Here is a 16,894-nt window from a genome sequence, read left to right as displayed (position 1 = left end):
GGATGCCATGTTCAGCGATGGAAGTCCATATCGAAATACATATTTCTGTTAAGGAGGTTAGATTTTCATTTTTGTTACAATATGACAATACAAAATACGTCAAGAGTCTGTACTGACATGAGGTTACATACATGAAGTTAAGTATGTGTAAAGTGTGTAAGATGTATGAGATGTACATGTATCACAAGTCTCCTGATACATATTTCATCTTTGAAGAGTTGAAGGATGGCGGCCAAATGTTGCACGAAAATTACTGCGTCGCCTACGCCTTTGCCTCTCCCTGAAAAACTGTCAGTATTTCTACCCCTTCGTCAAATTATCTTCGTACTGGAATGACATAGGACCTGTGAGACAGTCCCTTCAAATGCACGGCACTATACATCAAAGAGCATGTCATGTCGCCAGAATGCGTGCCAACAGTCCCGCCTCTCACAAAAGAGGGGACTCACATCTCCACTCTCCCATCTGTCCACACTAGGGCGTGGGTTCGTGCCCTACACGCTTTTAACCACTTCGTCCCCACAAAGGCGGACGAATTCTCACGTGAGCTGTCTACTGATGAAAACTGCACGGAAGTTGGACGCTCAGCTATAAAAGTGCTGCAAGAAGTTTGGGATTTATTTGGCTGCAGAAGACCGCCTTATTGCCCTTCCGCTCAAGGTAAGTCTCGCAGTTACAGCTGTGTCCTTCGAATTCCATGGGCGGCCTTGGGTTACGCCTATAAGAACTAAGAACTCACACATTTGTTATATCAAAGAACTTTATTGTCCGAACTTTATTATCAATAGTATAGATTTCTTATTTTTTCATAGATATTTTGGCCCTTCATTAAAAGCTTGAAGGTATAAGGCTTTGGCATCTTCTCTTACCTGTAATGAAATCTTCATGGACAACATCTGCATGGACAAGCATAACTTGTTGAGTTTTAGAAATGGGTCGCACAGTACTGTAAGAGTGTTTCTTTAACGCGCATTACTTGTTAACCCTTCTATAGGTTTCAAAAGCCAAAGATATCGTCTTAGTTGTCTTTTCATTTCGATTACAGGTGGCATCGATGGCGGGCCGTCGTGAGCGGCTCCAGTTAGCAGCCCTCCTTGTCCTTCTGCTTCAGAGCACAGCGAGGGTGTCTACTACAGGTAGGCTGGGTCCGCCTTACTCTCCAAGCAAAGGTTATTTGGGTTCTGGGTTATTTTTTGCGTGTTGTTAGGCTTTTTTATCGGGGTTTCTTTTTTGCGCTGGAATTTTTTTTCGTTGGGTTGAGTGCAAAAAAAGAAACCCCGATAAAAAAGTCTAAAAACACGCCAATAATAACACAAACCTCTGCTTGGAGAGTAGGTTCGCCTGTTTTCTTATATATATGCAGTGTCGTATAATAACTACTTGGGGTCTGCCCTGTCTTCTAGAGTGTCGCACAACGACATATTTGTACCGGGGTCCTCTGTGACTGGAGTCCGTCCTGTCTTTTCAGTGTCGCACAACTACTAGTGTCGGCCCTATTTCTCTACAGTGTGGCACAAATACTGGGGTTCGTCCTGTCTTGTGTGCGTGTAGTTTACAAAAGACGAGCCGCCTCGTTATCCTAGAATCCAGCCGTGAAAACAGTAGCCGACTCGAGCTACCTGCCTTCACATATAGACAACCATGGCCCCCGACCTTGTCCAGGCTATAGTTGTGACTTACTAACATGAGCATGGTCGTCTCTTGTTGGAAGTTGAGTGGCGAGGCTGCCTACTACTCTTTAAAAGTCATCTGCGCCAGCTGACTATAAATTTTGAAAAAATCAAAGTTAAACGTTGGCATGGGAAAGTCATGTTCTTGGATTTAATTTGAGACGCGAGCGGAGCTAGAAAAGGATGGATTCCAGGCTAACCCCAACTCACCGCCGACTTTTGTTGGGGCGTGGTCGGGAGCAAAGTCATACGAAGGTCCTGAATGTGTGACAGGGGCTCACGGCAGAGCGGAGAGGCGTTTGTAGATTAGGGCGGATATAGCTTTCGCGGCTGGATTTCAGGTTGGCGTCCAAAAAATGTACAAGGTGTTCATACTATGATACATTGAATAGATCACGATGACTTATGCAGGGGGAGGAATCCCTGTCTTTAATGTTTGAAAATGAAATTAACTTTTAGACATGGTTGCGATCTAGTTCTACATCTAAAAGAGTACATTTCCTCCAGTCCAACGTTGGGTGTCTAAAATAACATGTACTATTGTTTACATTGTTTATGTTCTGGTTGGTAGGAACTCTACATTTGTCTTGCATGTAGATTGCACCCCCGGTGTCTGGATGATAAAGGCATAAAAGAATTCATTCAATATCTCATTGCTTTGTGGTATTTTGTGGATACCAAACATTCTCGTCACGAATAGGGATAACATTCATCATGGAGGTAAAAAATCGCATGATTTACCTCCAAGCTTTCATAATGCCGAATGGAGGTGGCTTTTATAGATGAACAAATCTACCATGTTAATGGCAAACTCATTTGTTATTTTATTTTATTTCTTGTACCACCCAGAGACATGGGCAGCTCTCCAATTCACAAAAAGAATACAAAACGCCTAAAGTAAACAAAAAAGATCTTCGTCGTCTGGAGTTTGTGAGATTCAGGCGATAGGTATTTTTCACAGTTCACAGTTCTATTATTATGATACAGGCGGACAAAACGCGGCAACTCATACCTTGTGATGTACGCTTACTCGCCCTTATCACTGCAGTGGTAGATAGGTTTGTTTCTGCTGGACGTCTGTGGTGAGTCCGGTCGAGTCAGACCGTCCGCCGGCCGGCGGACGTCTGTTAGCCGCGGGCCATACAGTCCGCGGTCCGGTCTGTACCTCGGGATCATCCGCGCGGTTAGCCTGGATGCCAGCCTGTTCCCAGGGCCTACATAGGCCAGATATTGATTGAGTTAGACCCTTTAGAAACCTCGCACACTAGTTCTGGGTGGGACGTATTTTTCTTGAGGGTATAGCCAAAGGAACTGGTATCGCCTAGCGTGCTGGGTCTGGCATCCAGGCTACCGCTCGCGTGGTATTCTCTAGGATCGGACCAGTAGCTAGCCACGATCCGGTTGTCACCAAAATTACATGGATGTATTGAGTAAACTACCTGCTTCTACTGATTATGTTCGGCTTTTCAACAACTCGCACAGACGCCAGAAACATACATTTGGAACTAACTAACGACGCGGTCGCATTAATCGTAGGTCGTCCGATGTATGATTTTGCAATCGATGCTGTAGACTTTTCCAGCAGGCTGTGACAGAACCAGCGGCAGACTAGGACCAAAGATAGCATTGTCCGTAACAAGACAGGTCCAATTTGTATCGCATATGGCCGACTACGTATACCCCAGTAATAGTTTTTAATCATACGATGAATGTCACCGGGTCGTATGAACCTAAGAAATGACATTTTCCAGGCTGTGATGAGCCAACGAACCTGAACGACTCATCGGGGTCGTCGCAGTCCTTCTCCAGTCCGAACTATCCCAGCACTGCCTTTCCCAACAACGTGTATCCCCGGGACGTGGACTGCAGCTGGATAATCACGGTTCACATTGAGAAGAAGGTGCAACTGACGTTTTCCTCCTTTGACGTCGAGTACCACGACAACTGTGATTACGACTACGTGCTTCTTGAAGAAAATGCACAACCAATCAGCGTTCCTGGTAGGTCAATGGCTAAATGTAGCGTTCTGTTTCTCCATTTTAGAGAAAAATTAGAATCTCTACGCTTTGGGCCATTCTTGCAAACTTTGACTATTGGAATATCATGTGTTTCGGATTATTGCATCCCATGAAATTTCTAATTTCCAGAAGAAACTACGGAACTAGATGGCGACCCCGAACAACCTCCCGGTGTAAACTTGGTCAAAAGGACTCAAGACGGTAAGTAATGACAAACTTCTCTCTGGCAAACGGCAGTCACAGCTACGGACCAGACTAAACACACGCGGTATAACGTATGGAAAAGTCTGATCATCATCCAATATTGTACTCGAAAAGCTAATGTTTCCATATCAAGGATGAAAAATCCCAGCTTTTTACCTTCTAATTTGCTACTTAAATGGCAAACTAGCAAGTGAACTTTACATGCCTAATAAAATGATATTATATCATATTGAAATATGAAAGTTTAACTGTTTTCGGTAAATTGCAGTAGTATGGATATCAAGCGTATATAACGCCATTTTATGTTGAAACTTCTTCCCAAGGAAAGTTCTGCGGTGAGAAACCCGACAGTTTGCCATGGACGAAAAGCTACTCCTCTGTGAGTAACGTCATGACTGTCAAGTTTACATCCGACTCTTGGGTCAACCGAAAGGGATTCCAAGCAAGTTTCGCGGCCGTTAACAAAGGTATGTTTCACGTGTTGTCCGTTTGTACATAACGGGTTGGGAACAGAGTTCGGCGTTGAGAAAATATTTCGTCCCTTTGCGTTTCAGTGGTTGTTTCATCTGAGACTGCCGTAGTCTTACTCGTATCATGTAGGCGATTATGTCATTCTTTTTCTCTATGATTTGTTTATTGGTAACTTCAGTAACCAAAACAGTTAACAGACTCCTTCAGGTTATCTATGTCGACTGCTTGGACAGCAAACTAAGTACCGGTCCTTGTTGCTTTTCTACCCAGAGCCAGCGGAGTGCACGGCCGTGGAGAAGCTGTGTGACGACCTGCTGGGATGTGTTGCTCTCGCCAAGATCTGCGACGGCTCCGACGACTGCCAGGATAAGAGTGACGAACGGCATTGTGGTGAGATAGCTTCAATACTTTTTAAACCTATCGGCATTCTCGATAGTACAGCATCGACTTTGTGATCATGATCAAAATCGCTATTTTATTGTACGATTAACGACAGCCCATTGCAATTATAAGTTGCACTGCCAGTCTGATTGCATGCATGGGAACTCCCCACATCTTTTTTTTTCAAGAATGCGTAGAGATTCCGACAGCCCTGGGCATCTGCAAGGGTGCAATCAACTACGGCAGCATGGTCTACCCGAACCTGTACGGGCATGAGGACAAGACAGCTCTCCTGGGCTCCGCCATCTTTGGTCAGCTGGAGTCCGTCCAGGCCTCGTCTGATCCGTGCCACGCGGATGTGTTCGCCATGGTCTGCTCCATGCTTGCTCCAAAATGCGTGCAGGGAGTAGATACCAGCACTGGCACCAGAAGAGGCTACATCAAACCGCCTTGCAGGTACGTCTTTAAACTGAAAGCATGCAGATTAAGTTGTAACATGTATTAAAGAAACAGCTACGGACAACTTGAAACCAAAGGCGACCATTCAGGCAGGGCCTTGTGTCTAAAATACGTTTTCGTCTCAAGCGGTTCTAAGAAAAAATTAGGGGGAATTGTCGTTGAAACGTCTGTATACACTAAACTTCAAGTATAGGGTACCAGTTTGCCTGGTATCTAAACTTATCATAGCTCTTTCGTCCTGTTTGCGGTGAGGACGAATTATACTCAGTCTCGTAGCTATAGTAGGATACCAGGTAAAACATGGGTGCGAAATGGGTATTTACTGTTGTGCTGTAGGACGTGGTGCCCTCAGATCAGTACTAGCTGTTCGGACGAGAACCTGCTTCCCGACGACATCTGTGGAACCCTGCCGTTCTCAGCCGACTGTTTCATCAACCGGGCTGAAGTCGTCGACACCCAGGAGACAACAACCGGCGGACAAGACGGTATGTAATAGCCTGAAGCTAAGCAAAGCGAAGCAATGTAAATTGGCCAAAGGCGTTGCTCTCAAAAAGTATGCTAGTAATAGATCCGCGTCGGGTTGTCCGGTAGGAAGGAAATATAATACAGCAATGTTATTTTCAGTTATAAGTCAGTCAACCTGGTCTAGGTAATGATGAAGACGTTAACGGGTAAAATAAAGGTGGTCGAAAACAAATGACTAGACACATTAAATGGAACTTATAGAAGATGATCCTAATACAGAACACTGAACTATAAGCCATTCCATATGCTAGAAGTCCTGTTTACACCCGCTTCACCTATTGACTGTCTTGGGACTGATAGATGTAACGTTAAGAGATGGTCACTGATCACATTTTCTTCCTTGTCGTCGCAGGCGTCTGTGGAGGTGTCCTGTCCGGCAATGAGGGGACCTTCAGTTCGCCAGGCTTTTTCGAGAGGATACCGTACAGCGTGAACACAGACTGCGTCTGGTCTCTCCGGGTCTCCCCTACCCTGGTCCCGCAGATCACCTTCAACACCTTCAAGCTGGAGGAGGGGCCCACTCCGGGGGACTGCCCGTTTGACTACGTCAGGATCTTTGACGGAGAATGGCCGGACGGGAAGTTCAAAAGCGTCACCAGTAGGTTATGATAGTTTATTTCCAGACACAGGAAAATCGATTGATCGCTTGCCTAATGTTTGTTATTCAGCTATGTATCTTGTGTGCACCACGCCATATGCATATTATCAGCTACATGTAGATATAGCTCCTACATTCCCTAGACGTCTGTGACACCTCTTTGTATATCTGGCAATTCTGTGTCATGAATACATTTTCTCCTAAGTTTTTAATGGAATGTCATTGTTATACTATGGTGACAGATAATAATGCACGACAATGCCTTCTATTTGTTGGTTTGATTTTAGTCAAAGCATTGCTTACGTTTCGTTATGATTGTTTTCTGTGGGAATGTTTTTATGATTTCCAGTTTTGTTTTTGTTATTTCAGTGAATCGCGGTAAAACCAAAGGTAAACATTCTATGCAACTTTTCGTTCGGACAAAAGAAGCACCGGCAATCCACAATATTTATCTATAGTCTTATCTAAGTCTATCCATCTGATAAATGTTGACCAACTAACATTCCTGCTACACATTTATCACACATAATTGCGTTGTATGGCTTCTAATCTAGTCTCTAGGACACATAAAACACACTATAGAACCTGTGTATAACCAAGTTATCTGCGTGTGAAGAAGTACTTACGAAAGCCCCATGAAGGTCGCATGAGTAACGCAACACTTGTACCCCGGTACAGATAAGCTCTGTGGTGAAGTCGTCCCCGGGACCAACGTGACAGGTGACAGCTATATCCTGACCATCATCTTCTCCAGTGATAAGGGCACCACCAGGGAAGGCTTCGATGCCTCCTACACCACAGTTGACCGAGGTTAGCAAATCAAGTCACAAACGTACCCAAATGTTCGACTGCACGACGGTAGTCTTGGAATGGATCCACCGCTGTCATTCCTTCACAAAGACGTGTGTCACAAATTCGAACATTTCGGCATGTCCAATTCTTTGTGTTAATGGAAATTGCGCTTAAGATATCTTTCTACTACCATGTACGTGCAGTGAGCTGACCTCAGTACAGGGATGCGTCACATGTTTGACATGTTAACTTTCTATGACGAATTACTTGAAGGATTCACGGCAGATAGGTAAACGACACAGAATAGTTATAGTGACCAAGAACGTAGTGATTTCAATAATTTCTGTCAAAAGTCTTTCAACCCTGGAATCACAGTCATAATTGCTTTTCCCATGACATGTCCAGCTCCTCTGTCGTGTGGTGTGGGTGAGAAGCCGTGCAGTGACGGCGCCTTGTGCGTGTCCATGGCCCGCCGCTGTGACGGGCAGTTTGACTGCTGGGATAAAAGTGACGAGAAGGACTGCGGTAAGGAGTTGTTAACGTTGTTGTCGCTGTACGTCCTTCATTTAGCCCCACTCTGAGTCTCCCCAAAAGTACTACATATAATAGCAATAATGATGGGTTGATGCTAAAGAATGCACCTATACAGTTACAACCTCAGTACATTGTACAAAGTGTGACCGATCGGTACAGATGCCTCTTCATTTTATTTGTTGACTGTGTGATATGGTGTAATTGTTTTATATGTGTATTTTATTTAACGTTGCCGATGATAGATTTATATTACATGTTATTTTAAGTGTACAGTGGGTCTACAGACCATTTTGAATTGTCAGAACAACATAATTAAGGCTAAGAATATTGTCTGCGAGTTGTTTGACGAAAGATTGAATTGAATTGAAATCTTTCACATCAAACGCAAGTTGCTGCAAGTTCCAACAATGTGTTTACATTTGTTGAGTATACCAAAAGTAATGACATGAAAACAAGTTACCATGTTTCCCGACATATGTTAGGTAGATATATGTTTCCATTCCTTCCCCTCAGAATGCGTTCCTCTGTCTGGAGAGCTACAGACGCTCTGTGAGAGTCGGGAGGAATCCGAAAATTACATGACCTTCCCTAACCTCATCGGACATGAGACCCCCGGCAGCCTGGCTGCTTCCCCTGTCTTCAATGAGTAAGCAAACTATGTTATAGTAACAATTGTCTTTTACCCTTTTTCGACAAGTTGTGGATATATGATGTATCGTGTTGTACTGAACATGCATTGTAAGGCGGAACTCTAAAGGCTAACTCGAACCCCCAGGATAGACGGATGATGTCGGTTCCGTTGAGTACCTGGTGACTTAGTCAACTGCTATACTAGACGGCAATCCATTAGACAATGTGTCATTTCTGACACTCATAATATTTTCCAAATTCGAAAGTTTATAAGCCTGTAAACTACGTACACCCAGCGTGACCCAACTGATGTTCTGTCTTTGATATCATACAGCGGACCGTGTTACCCCATTAATATCCGAAGTAGACGTTAACCGACAGAGTCTTATAGATATGAATTCTTTGATGAATTTGTAATGGCATCGTCTGATTCTCACGTGTTTTTTCTTTTTTGGTTATTGTTGACAGCCTGAAGATATTGATGAGCAGCTCGTGTCACGTGGACATTGTGGAGTTTGTGTGTGAGATGATGGCTCCGAGGTGCGACCGCATCACAACCCGCATCATAGCTCCCAGCAGGTCCTGGTGTGAGGAAGTCAGGTCAGTCGTCAACTTTAAACATCATTTCATCAATAACTTTATCATCATTTTCTCCCTAATTTGTCTAATGTTTAAACAAAACAGTAATGTGCACGTGGGAGACCGTGAGGTGGTAGACTAAACAGAGTTACACTTTTATCATAAGCACATTTATTATAAGATATACACAAGGGAAAATGCATGTCACGACGTGTGTTCACCGTCAAACCTGAATTTCAGAGTGCCCAATTCAAAGATGTAGGTAGCCCTAATACTGCATGGCTTGCAGGTATGTTAACTTTCAGTAACAGTTTCTAGATTCGCCGTCACCAGCTTTCAAGAAACAATGACAGCACATCAGTCCGGCTGTCATGGCTGTGTGTCTCTTGATGAAGTATTACCTTACCGCTACGTCATTGCTTGTATCATGTGTATTCTCCAGGAAATCCTGTAAGGACGAGGATAAGTGGCCGTCAAGCTTCCCGCCATGTCACGTCATCAGTGAAAACAGTGAAGATGGCGAGGACGGTCAGACAGGAGGTCTGCAAGGAACGACAGACAGTGAGTTGACCTGAGATTCGTTTATTGGAAACAGATTTGACTTGTAATCCAACGTAGTCATACAGTGTAGTATTGTATTTACCATTGGTTTCTCACTCTAGACTTGTAAAAGTGTGAGAAACAGCAGGCATCTGGATCGATTTTCAAAAAAGAAAAGCTTACCCAAACATCCGATTCTTTACTTCAAAACAAAATAATTACAGGACCATACCTTTTTTTACCTTTTAAATGCTATTTGAGTTTTGAATGATCTCTGTGTGAGGTCTAGTCTCAAGGGTCCTGAAATTTGTACTGAATGATTTGAATTTCGATATGTGCAGATGAATGTTACCACGGATCGGGCGCCAACTTCAGGGGCGTCCACATGGAGACTGAGACTGGGAAGGACTGCACGGACTGGGTCGACCATGTGTACGAGACCACAGCCTTCAAGTGGGCCAATCTTGACAACAACTACTGCCGGAACCCCGGTAACATAGGGGAGCGGCCGTGGTGTTACGTGGGCGACCAATGGGAGTTTTGCAGTGTCCGGCCTTGTAGCGGTGAGTGCATTCATTTAGCAACACACTTCCTTCTGTTACTTCTATGTCATTAGTAAACACATCACGGGTACAGCTTGTACGTCTTGGAAAAGTAGTAATAATCAGTATTTAGTAATTAGATAATACAACTTTCAGCAAAACTTTCAACGCTTCGTTGAAAGTTGTATTGCACCTACGGCCGACGGATATGGGACTGGTGAGGTGGTGAGGTGAGTAATTAGTAATAATTAGTAATACTTATCAATAATGATAGTATATATATAACAGGAAATAAGCATTGACAAACAATGGTGTCTATTTCCTTTCATTTAGGTCTGGTCTGCTCTGACAGAGGCCAGCCCCGATCAGTGACAGCTGGACCACGGAAGCAGTTTTACTGGCCAGGAGACAAGGTGACTTACCAGTGTGATCTCGGGTACTCCCTGCAGGGTTCTGCCGTCATCAAGTGCCTTGACAACGCCACCTGGGACAACGATCTTCCTACATGTATCGGTAAGTAACATGTTTTGTTTTTCGATTCTATGCGTTGGATCGGTGACCTGGTAGCTCTAGAGAGCTCTGTGGCTTCTCTTGATCATGAGATTGTTTAACGTATCCAGGTGAGTGAATGATGCATGTGCCTTGGCCATATCCGGAAGTAGATAGAAAGAAACGTTTGTTGTGCTGTTGTGTAAGTTATATTCACTTGACATTGACAAATCTAGAATTTGCTTCCTTGTCTCAGTGGATGAGCGCCGGGGACTGAGGAACGATCTCTTCGACTTCTACAGCAAAGACCTGTCTCCCTCCGACGACTATGTCACAGCTGTGTTCTCTGGACAAGCTATCAACGTAGTGTCATTGGTAGGGTCATATATAATCTGTCATCATGAGCTGGAAAAGTGGTAGCTATCTTGAAGATGAAGAAAAAAGAATGCCTGAAGTAGCATTTTCAAATTATTAACATTAAGTAGCATTATTAAGATAATGGTCTAAGAGCTGCCATACATAAAAAGGTTAGTACCGATAGGAACATAAATTGACTTTTGTATTTGTAATTTCAGGACGAGAAGGGGCCAGAGGTACTGACTGATATTGTCCTGGAATTGGTGAGTTGGGGAAAATAGTAACCGGAACATGTCCCCATAGCATGGGTCCATGTACAATGTATTTAGTATGCGAGAATTAGCAATGTTAGATAGATACAAGTTGACACAAAAATGATATCGAAAGCATATCATTTTTGTCAATCTACAGATGATTGTTCAGGCAAATACGGAAGCTTTTAGACTTTGTACATTAACTCAAGACAGTAAATGTCAGTCTCCTTACCTTGCAGCGTTGGCGTGACCAGAGGCTGTCCTGGTCACCAGCAACCTACGGGGGCCTGGACATCTTGCGAGTGTCCTATGATGAAGTCTGGACTCCAACAGTCGTTCTGCAGAGAAAGTGAGTACTGTACCCATCAAGGTTCATTTCAGTACATATGGAATATCTATTAGTACTACACATATAGCATCTTCGTCTTAAGTCCGTTTCAACTTTAACTTTTGGTGTTTCATTCAGTCTAGACATTTGCATTTGTATATCATATCATATCATATCATATTGTCTATCTGTTACACGGAGCTGACGTATTGCTCTGTATATACAGTACATATAGCTACTTGCCATGGTCGTCAATTTTCTACGACCATCTGTGGTCAGTTAATGGTCACTCTGTTCTAATTAGAAGAAGCGCGGCTGTCTCATGTACACGAAACAACAAGAAACACAAGCTCATCCGTTTTACCTTTCATTCATTCACTTGTTAGTGCTGATAGAGGTTTCAACAGCTTCCCAACCGTGGACGTGACCATTACATCCGGAGGGGAGGTGATCTGGCTGGTGCAGACCCTAGTCACCACCACCTGTGACCTGGACCAGTACCTCTTCCCCTTTGACTCCATGACGTGCCCTGTGTGCGTGAAGACGGGACTCAAAGGTAATGAACTCAGTACTTGCTTTAAAACCGGAGGGGAAATCGTAATGGCTTTAACTACTAAAAGGCTAGGAAACTTCACTTCAACTTTCATCTTAGGACTCTCACCTAATTCAGGATTTTAAGGTTGGAACTGATAACTTATGGACGTGGTCAATGGGATGAGTCAAAAGGCTGTGAAAATCCCGTATGGACATGTTGTGCTGGCTCAGTTCCATTCAAAATGTTCAGGTTGTTTTACTTATGAGATTTTGAGTAAGCATATCTCATCGATGGCACATTTAATTATAGACTATAATTATAGACTATAAAGATTTGTTAATATGGAGGTGTTTGTTTTCTTACATAAATATCACATTTTTTCTTGTACATGACAGAGGAAAGGCTGAGCTGCCCCCTGCCAGATAACATCACGGCTGAAAACAACCTGAACTGCAACAGCTCCGCGAGTCTGGTCACCGGGGAGTGGTCGGTCACTGTCACCGCGGACAGCGACGGCGACACGGGCTGTCTGAACCTGAACCTGCAGCGGAACCCCACCTACCACATGTGCACCACCATCGCCCCGACCATCGTCCTGGCCGTCCTCATGTGTGTCACATTCCTGCTTCCCATTGACAAGGTTAGCACGAATCATCACGCTCACAAGAACAACTTCACAGTTTATTGTGGGTTTTCGCCTAACGTAATCTCATCCCTTACCTCTTACCGGTCACTTGAATCTCAAACATGAAAAGACAAAGTTGTTGATACAGGAGCTGGACAACTATTGGAAAGTTGGTGCGTAAACCTAAGAATTTGCTTTGTGTTTTCCTCACAGGGAGATCGCTTGTCCTACGGGATGGCTATTCTACTGGCAATGGTGGTGTCACTTGTCGTCATCACTGACTTCCTGCCACGCTCTACCATCATCCCCTTCATCGGTAAGACACGACAGAACATCGTTGTCCTGATATCATATTAGACCAAATTTTCTCATAGCGATGTTGACAGGTTTGCTGACTTTGGTTATACAATTTAATCTAGTAAGTATAATACCTTAGTAGTGAGAACTAGCTATATATATAGTAGTGATGGGATGTCGAAGTCGATTATGTAGTTTAGACCTCAGCTATCTACTGGGATCTGTTAGCATCAATAGGGGATTCTATGACTTGGGCTTTTTTTTGGGGGGGGGGGGCTTTTACAGTGCGTTTTCTTGATAGCATATTACTTTTATTTGTGCTCGAGCATTAGCATTAGACGACAGGCGCCAGTTTAATACTCTGGTTCATTGCTTTGCAGGAACGTTCGTGATAGTGTCCATGTCGCTCATGGCAGTCTTCATGCTGGCCACTGTCGGGATCATCAACGTGTCAGGCAAGCAGGGCGAGGTTCCCCCATGGGTCCGGAGTGTGTTCCTCAGGTGCGGTCGTGTGGTATCACATCTGCTTAGATATGACACATACAGTCTAAACATGTACAGATCTTGAATGAAATGTTACATTCGTAACTATTTGTTGAATGATAGTAAGGATTTCTGCGAGCTTCAGATAAATCACATTCCTATTCAATATATACAGACAAAGAAAAGGTCAATGACACCCTTCAAGCCGTTTTACGGTGTACACAATTGAATACAAGTATTTCTGAGGGAGGCAGTGAAGCATTAAACAGATAAGACGCAAAACTGGATGTCAACTGGAACTGGAAAGCAATACCTTTTAGGCTGCTATTTGATACATATCATCACGCATCTGCTATCATATCGTTATAATAAATCTGTTTCTGGTCGATCCTCTAGGTGCATGGCTCGATGCCTCCTGATGGGTAACCTGACTAAGGAATCCGGCAAGCCCGAGGTGGCCCCTAACAAAGTCTACATCGAGGGGTCTACTCACGACAACGCCGCCTTTACAACCCATGGTGAAGAGCAGTTGCTGTGGAGCACTCCTGGCAACTTCAAGCCCACAGGCAACCTTCCCCCGGGTGCACCAGACGCTCCGGCTATGCTGCCCGGCATGCAGGCCCTGATCTACGCCATCAGGAAGAGCCTGGACCGCCTGAACGTCACCATTGAAGGCCTCCGTCCTGACCAGGAGGAGGAGGAGAGTGAGTGGATGCTGCTGTCCTACGTGCTGGACCGCCTGTGCCTGGTCCTGTACATCATCGGGCTGATCGCCGCCGTGCCCCTGTCGCTGTTCCTGGGGCGCCCTTAGCTGTAGGGACTGATAGATGTTTTGTTAAGTTTTAATATACATTTCTTTTGTGTGAAACCTTTAATCGGACAGGAATGTATTGGTCAGCTAGATTATTGATACATAGATCAGAGATTTTCCTATATCAAATAAGTAATCGAGATTTTTGTCTACTTCTTGTAAAGAAAAACTTTGCATGACAGTTGTATATGGTACAATGTATATCAACGGCTATTGGACATACTACAAAAAAAGAAAAGGGTATGTAATGAGAATTAATATCCTAATTACTAAACATCAAGAGCTAATATAGTATACAGTCAAGTAGGGCTTATCATGTGTTCCTCCATTTTTTTCTAATAACAAAAAAGTCTTTTATGTTTTTACCTATCTTTGCACTGTAAAAGTTGTTGTATTTTATTATATCTATACTAGTATATACATCTGCCCAAAGCATGCATCGGGTCTGTTGAAATCTATTGTACTAGATTCGATAAATGTGAATGCAGTACGTCTGTAAAATGTATGGTACTGTTCTTTTATGCTTTTTTTACAACTAATCGGGCCAGACTATGCTTTTGTGTACTTACAACATACCTAGCTATGTTGGTAGTGAGGTCAGCAGTCTGAGAATTTTCAATCCAACGTATATGATTCTGCTTACTTGTGACACGCAGCTTACAATCAACGTCCATACTGTTGTCGTCATGGGCAGGGTATATATGGATGACTAAATTTTCTCAGATGTTATGACTTTGTACAAAAGTAGTGAACTGCTTACATAGATACGGTCAGCTGTTCATGATAATTTGAGACTGTATAGGCAGGTTTGTGCGGTTCTTGCCAATGAAAGCCTGTATATTTACACACTACTGAAAATGACCTTGTGCTGAAATGTATACTACATTTTTATTGTTCTATCGATTGTGTGTGTCTTTAAAATAAATAGGCGAACTGTGAAAGTTATGTCACGGTACTAGTGGATATGTACCTTGTACCTTGGTCCCTTAACCCAGGTCAGGGTCGTGGGGGCACTGCATGGTGGAGTGTCTGACCATCTGCCGCCATCCCTCTCGGCTGTGAGCTAGGGTTAGGGTTTCCGAGGGATTTTTTCCTGTCCATTCTTGGATGTTGTCGGCCCATTTTTGCTTCTGCCTTCCCCTTTTTCTTGCTCCTTTTACTGTTCCTTGAAGGATTGTTTTTGACAGTCCATTTGATCTCATTACATGTCCGTACCACTTAAGTTTCCTTCTCTTCACAACTGTCAGGAGCCTTTCAAGTGGATATATCACCTATTAATCATATTAATCAGTCATAAAGGATGATGTGCCTGTTGAGTATAGGATAGGAAACTAACTTTATTTTCTAAACAACAAGGCACTTTTATCAACGCTTTATTCCTAGAAGCAGTGGACATGTCATGAACTTCATGCAGCCCTAATATTTGAGTAGAGTCACCGTGATGACGTTAAGGGCACTTTAATATAACGTTACATTGCGGCTAGCTTGTTATGAAGGGAAAACAACCTGTAACGGGGACCATCCATTATAATTATGTCATTAAAGGAGAAATAGGACATTTCAGACTTCCATGAAGTATTTTTTTTGTTATTGTGAATTTTTTTAATGAAATTCATTCTAATAACTTAAGAGATTGTATGGCGTACTTAACGCAAATCGTAGGCTTTCTGAATTCGACCTCTAAATACTGCTGGTTCGTGGCCACATTCTGTGACCTTCAAGTCCACCCCATTTCTTGTGCCTGGCCTTTTGACCTCCTCAGTAATTCTGGATGTTAACCCCCCACCTATGTTTGTACAAACATACACACAAACCCATATAGACATTCCTACCCAAAACAATACTTCCGCCCGGCTCAGAAGTTAAGATTCATCACTTACTAGTATACTCGTACAGCCACAGTAGTGCGTCTGCCACAACCTTGACCATGCAGAGGGGTCTTCGTCACCCTGGCCAACCCTGGTTCTGAATGTAAGGGTGCGTTTGTGCGTCCGTGTGTGTATTTTTATCAGTATATACATGTGATTTGTCTACCTCCACGGTGATATTTGGCAGGTAGGTCTTTGGAAGACAAAGGTCAAGGATAGTTTGCGAACCTTTGTTTTGCTATGCCAGAATATGTACCGTTTTAATACCCTGAATCAGGTCCCACTCACTATACATGTACCAATATAGACATGACTGTGCTTAGACATGTGGCGACTTGCGGTTTCACAGGGATAATCAGGTATTACTAAGTGAACTTTGACCTTTCATCTAACCCTATTTTGACCTTTCCGCCATTTGCAGCCACACGAAGAGCACCAGCTCGGGAGATACTTTTTCACATTGGGCTAAGGGTAGAGGTCGAGAACGAGGCGGAGGTCACTGGAGGTCACCGGAAGTGACGCGTAGGGCTGGACTGCTACTCATATGCTGCAGCAATACCTCAGTTTCGGTAGTGTGGGGAGGGCTACCTGCGTCTTTCCCTCCATTTACGTGCAAAAACGTCAACTTTTACGTCTATATTCACTGCATTTGTGTGGCTCTTACCTCTGGGGACAAGGAAAAGCACAGTTCAGATCATATTTGAGGGGATTTAAGCTCTGGGGACCAGGTAACACTCCATATAACGTTACAAGTAGGTAATGGGGACCAAATTGGTTATCAACGTTATATTTGTGTGGCTCTTACATCTGGGCTCTTTTTTTTTTAGCTCTGGGACTAGGTAAGGCAGCTAATACAGGAAACATTTGCACCGTACAAGTAATAATTGCAGGGCTGTCAGGTCTG

General features: G+C 43.6%; 1 protein-coding gene across 1 annotated transcript; it reads left to right on the top strand.

The window, feature by feature from the left end:
* The first annotated feature begins 2,426 nt into the window (after window positions 1-2,426).
* Window positions 2,427-14,122, top strand: LOC109480671. The gene is made up of 24 exons (XM_019782899.1): window positions 2,427-2,439; window positions 3,422-3,670; window positions 3,818-3,889; window positions 4,216-4,359; window positions 4,634-4,753; window positions 4,933-5,200; window positions 5,540-5,688; window positions 6,081-6,326; window positions 6,696-6,716; window positions 7,005-7,136; window positions 7,524-7,643; window positions 8,166-8,298; window positions 8,751-8,882; window positions 9,304-9,422; window positions 9,743-9,964; window positions 10,277-10,456; window positions 10,689-10,807; window positions 11,008-11,052; window positions 11,283-11,392; window positions 11,758-11,927; window positions 12,302-12,546; window positions 12,745-12,847; window positions 13,209-13,329; window positions 13,708-14,122. The coding sequence occupies exons 1-24, from the start codon at window positions 2,427-2,429 to the stop codon at window positions 14,120-14,122; spliced, it is 3,648 nt and encodes a 1,215-aa protein (XP_019638458.1).
* Window positions 14,123-16,894: the final 2,772 nt, after the last annotated feature.

Source organism: Branchiostoma belcheri, unplaced genomic scaffold, assembly GCF_001625305.1.
Source record: "Branchiostoma belcheri isolate BF01 breed outbred unplaced genomic scaffold, Haploidv18h27 scaffold52, whole genome shotgun sequence".
NCBI lineage: Eukaryota > Metazoa > Chordata > Leptocardii > Amphioxiformes > Branchiostomatidae > Branchiostoma > Branchiostoma belcheri.
The sequence above is the reverse complement of the archived record's forward strand: the minus strand, read 5'-3'. Positions and strand labels throughout refer to the sequence as shown.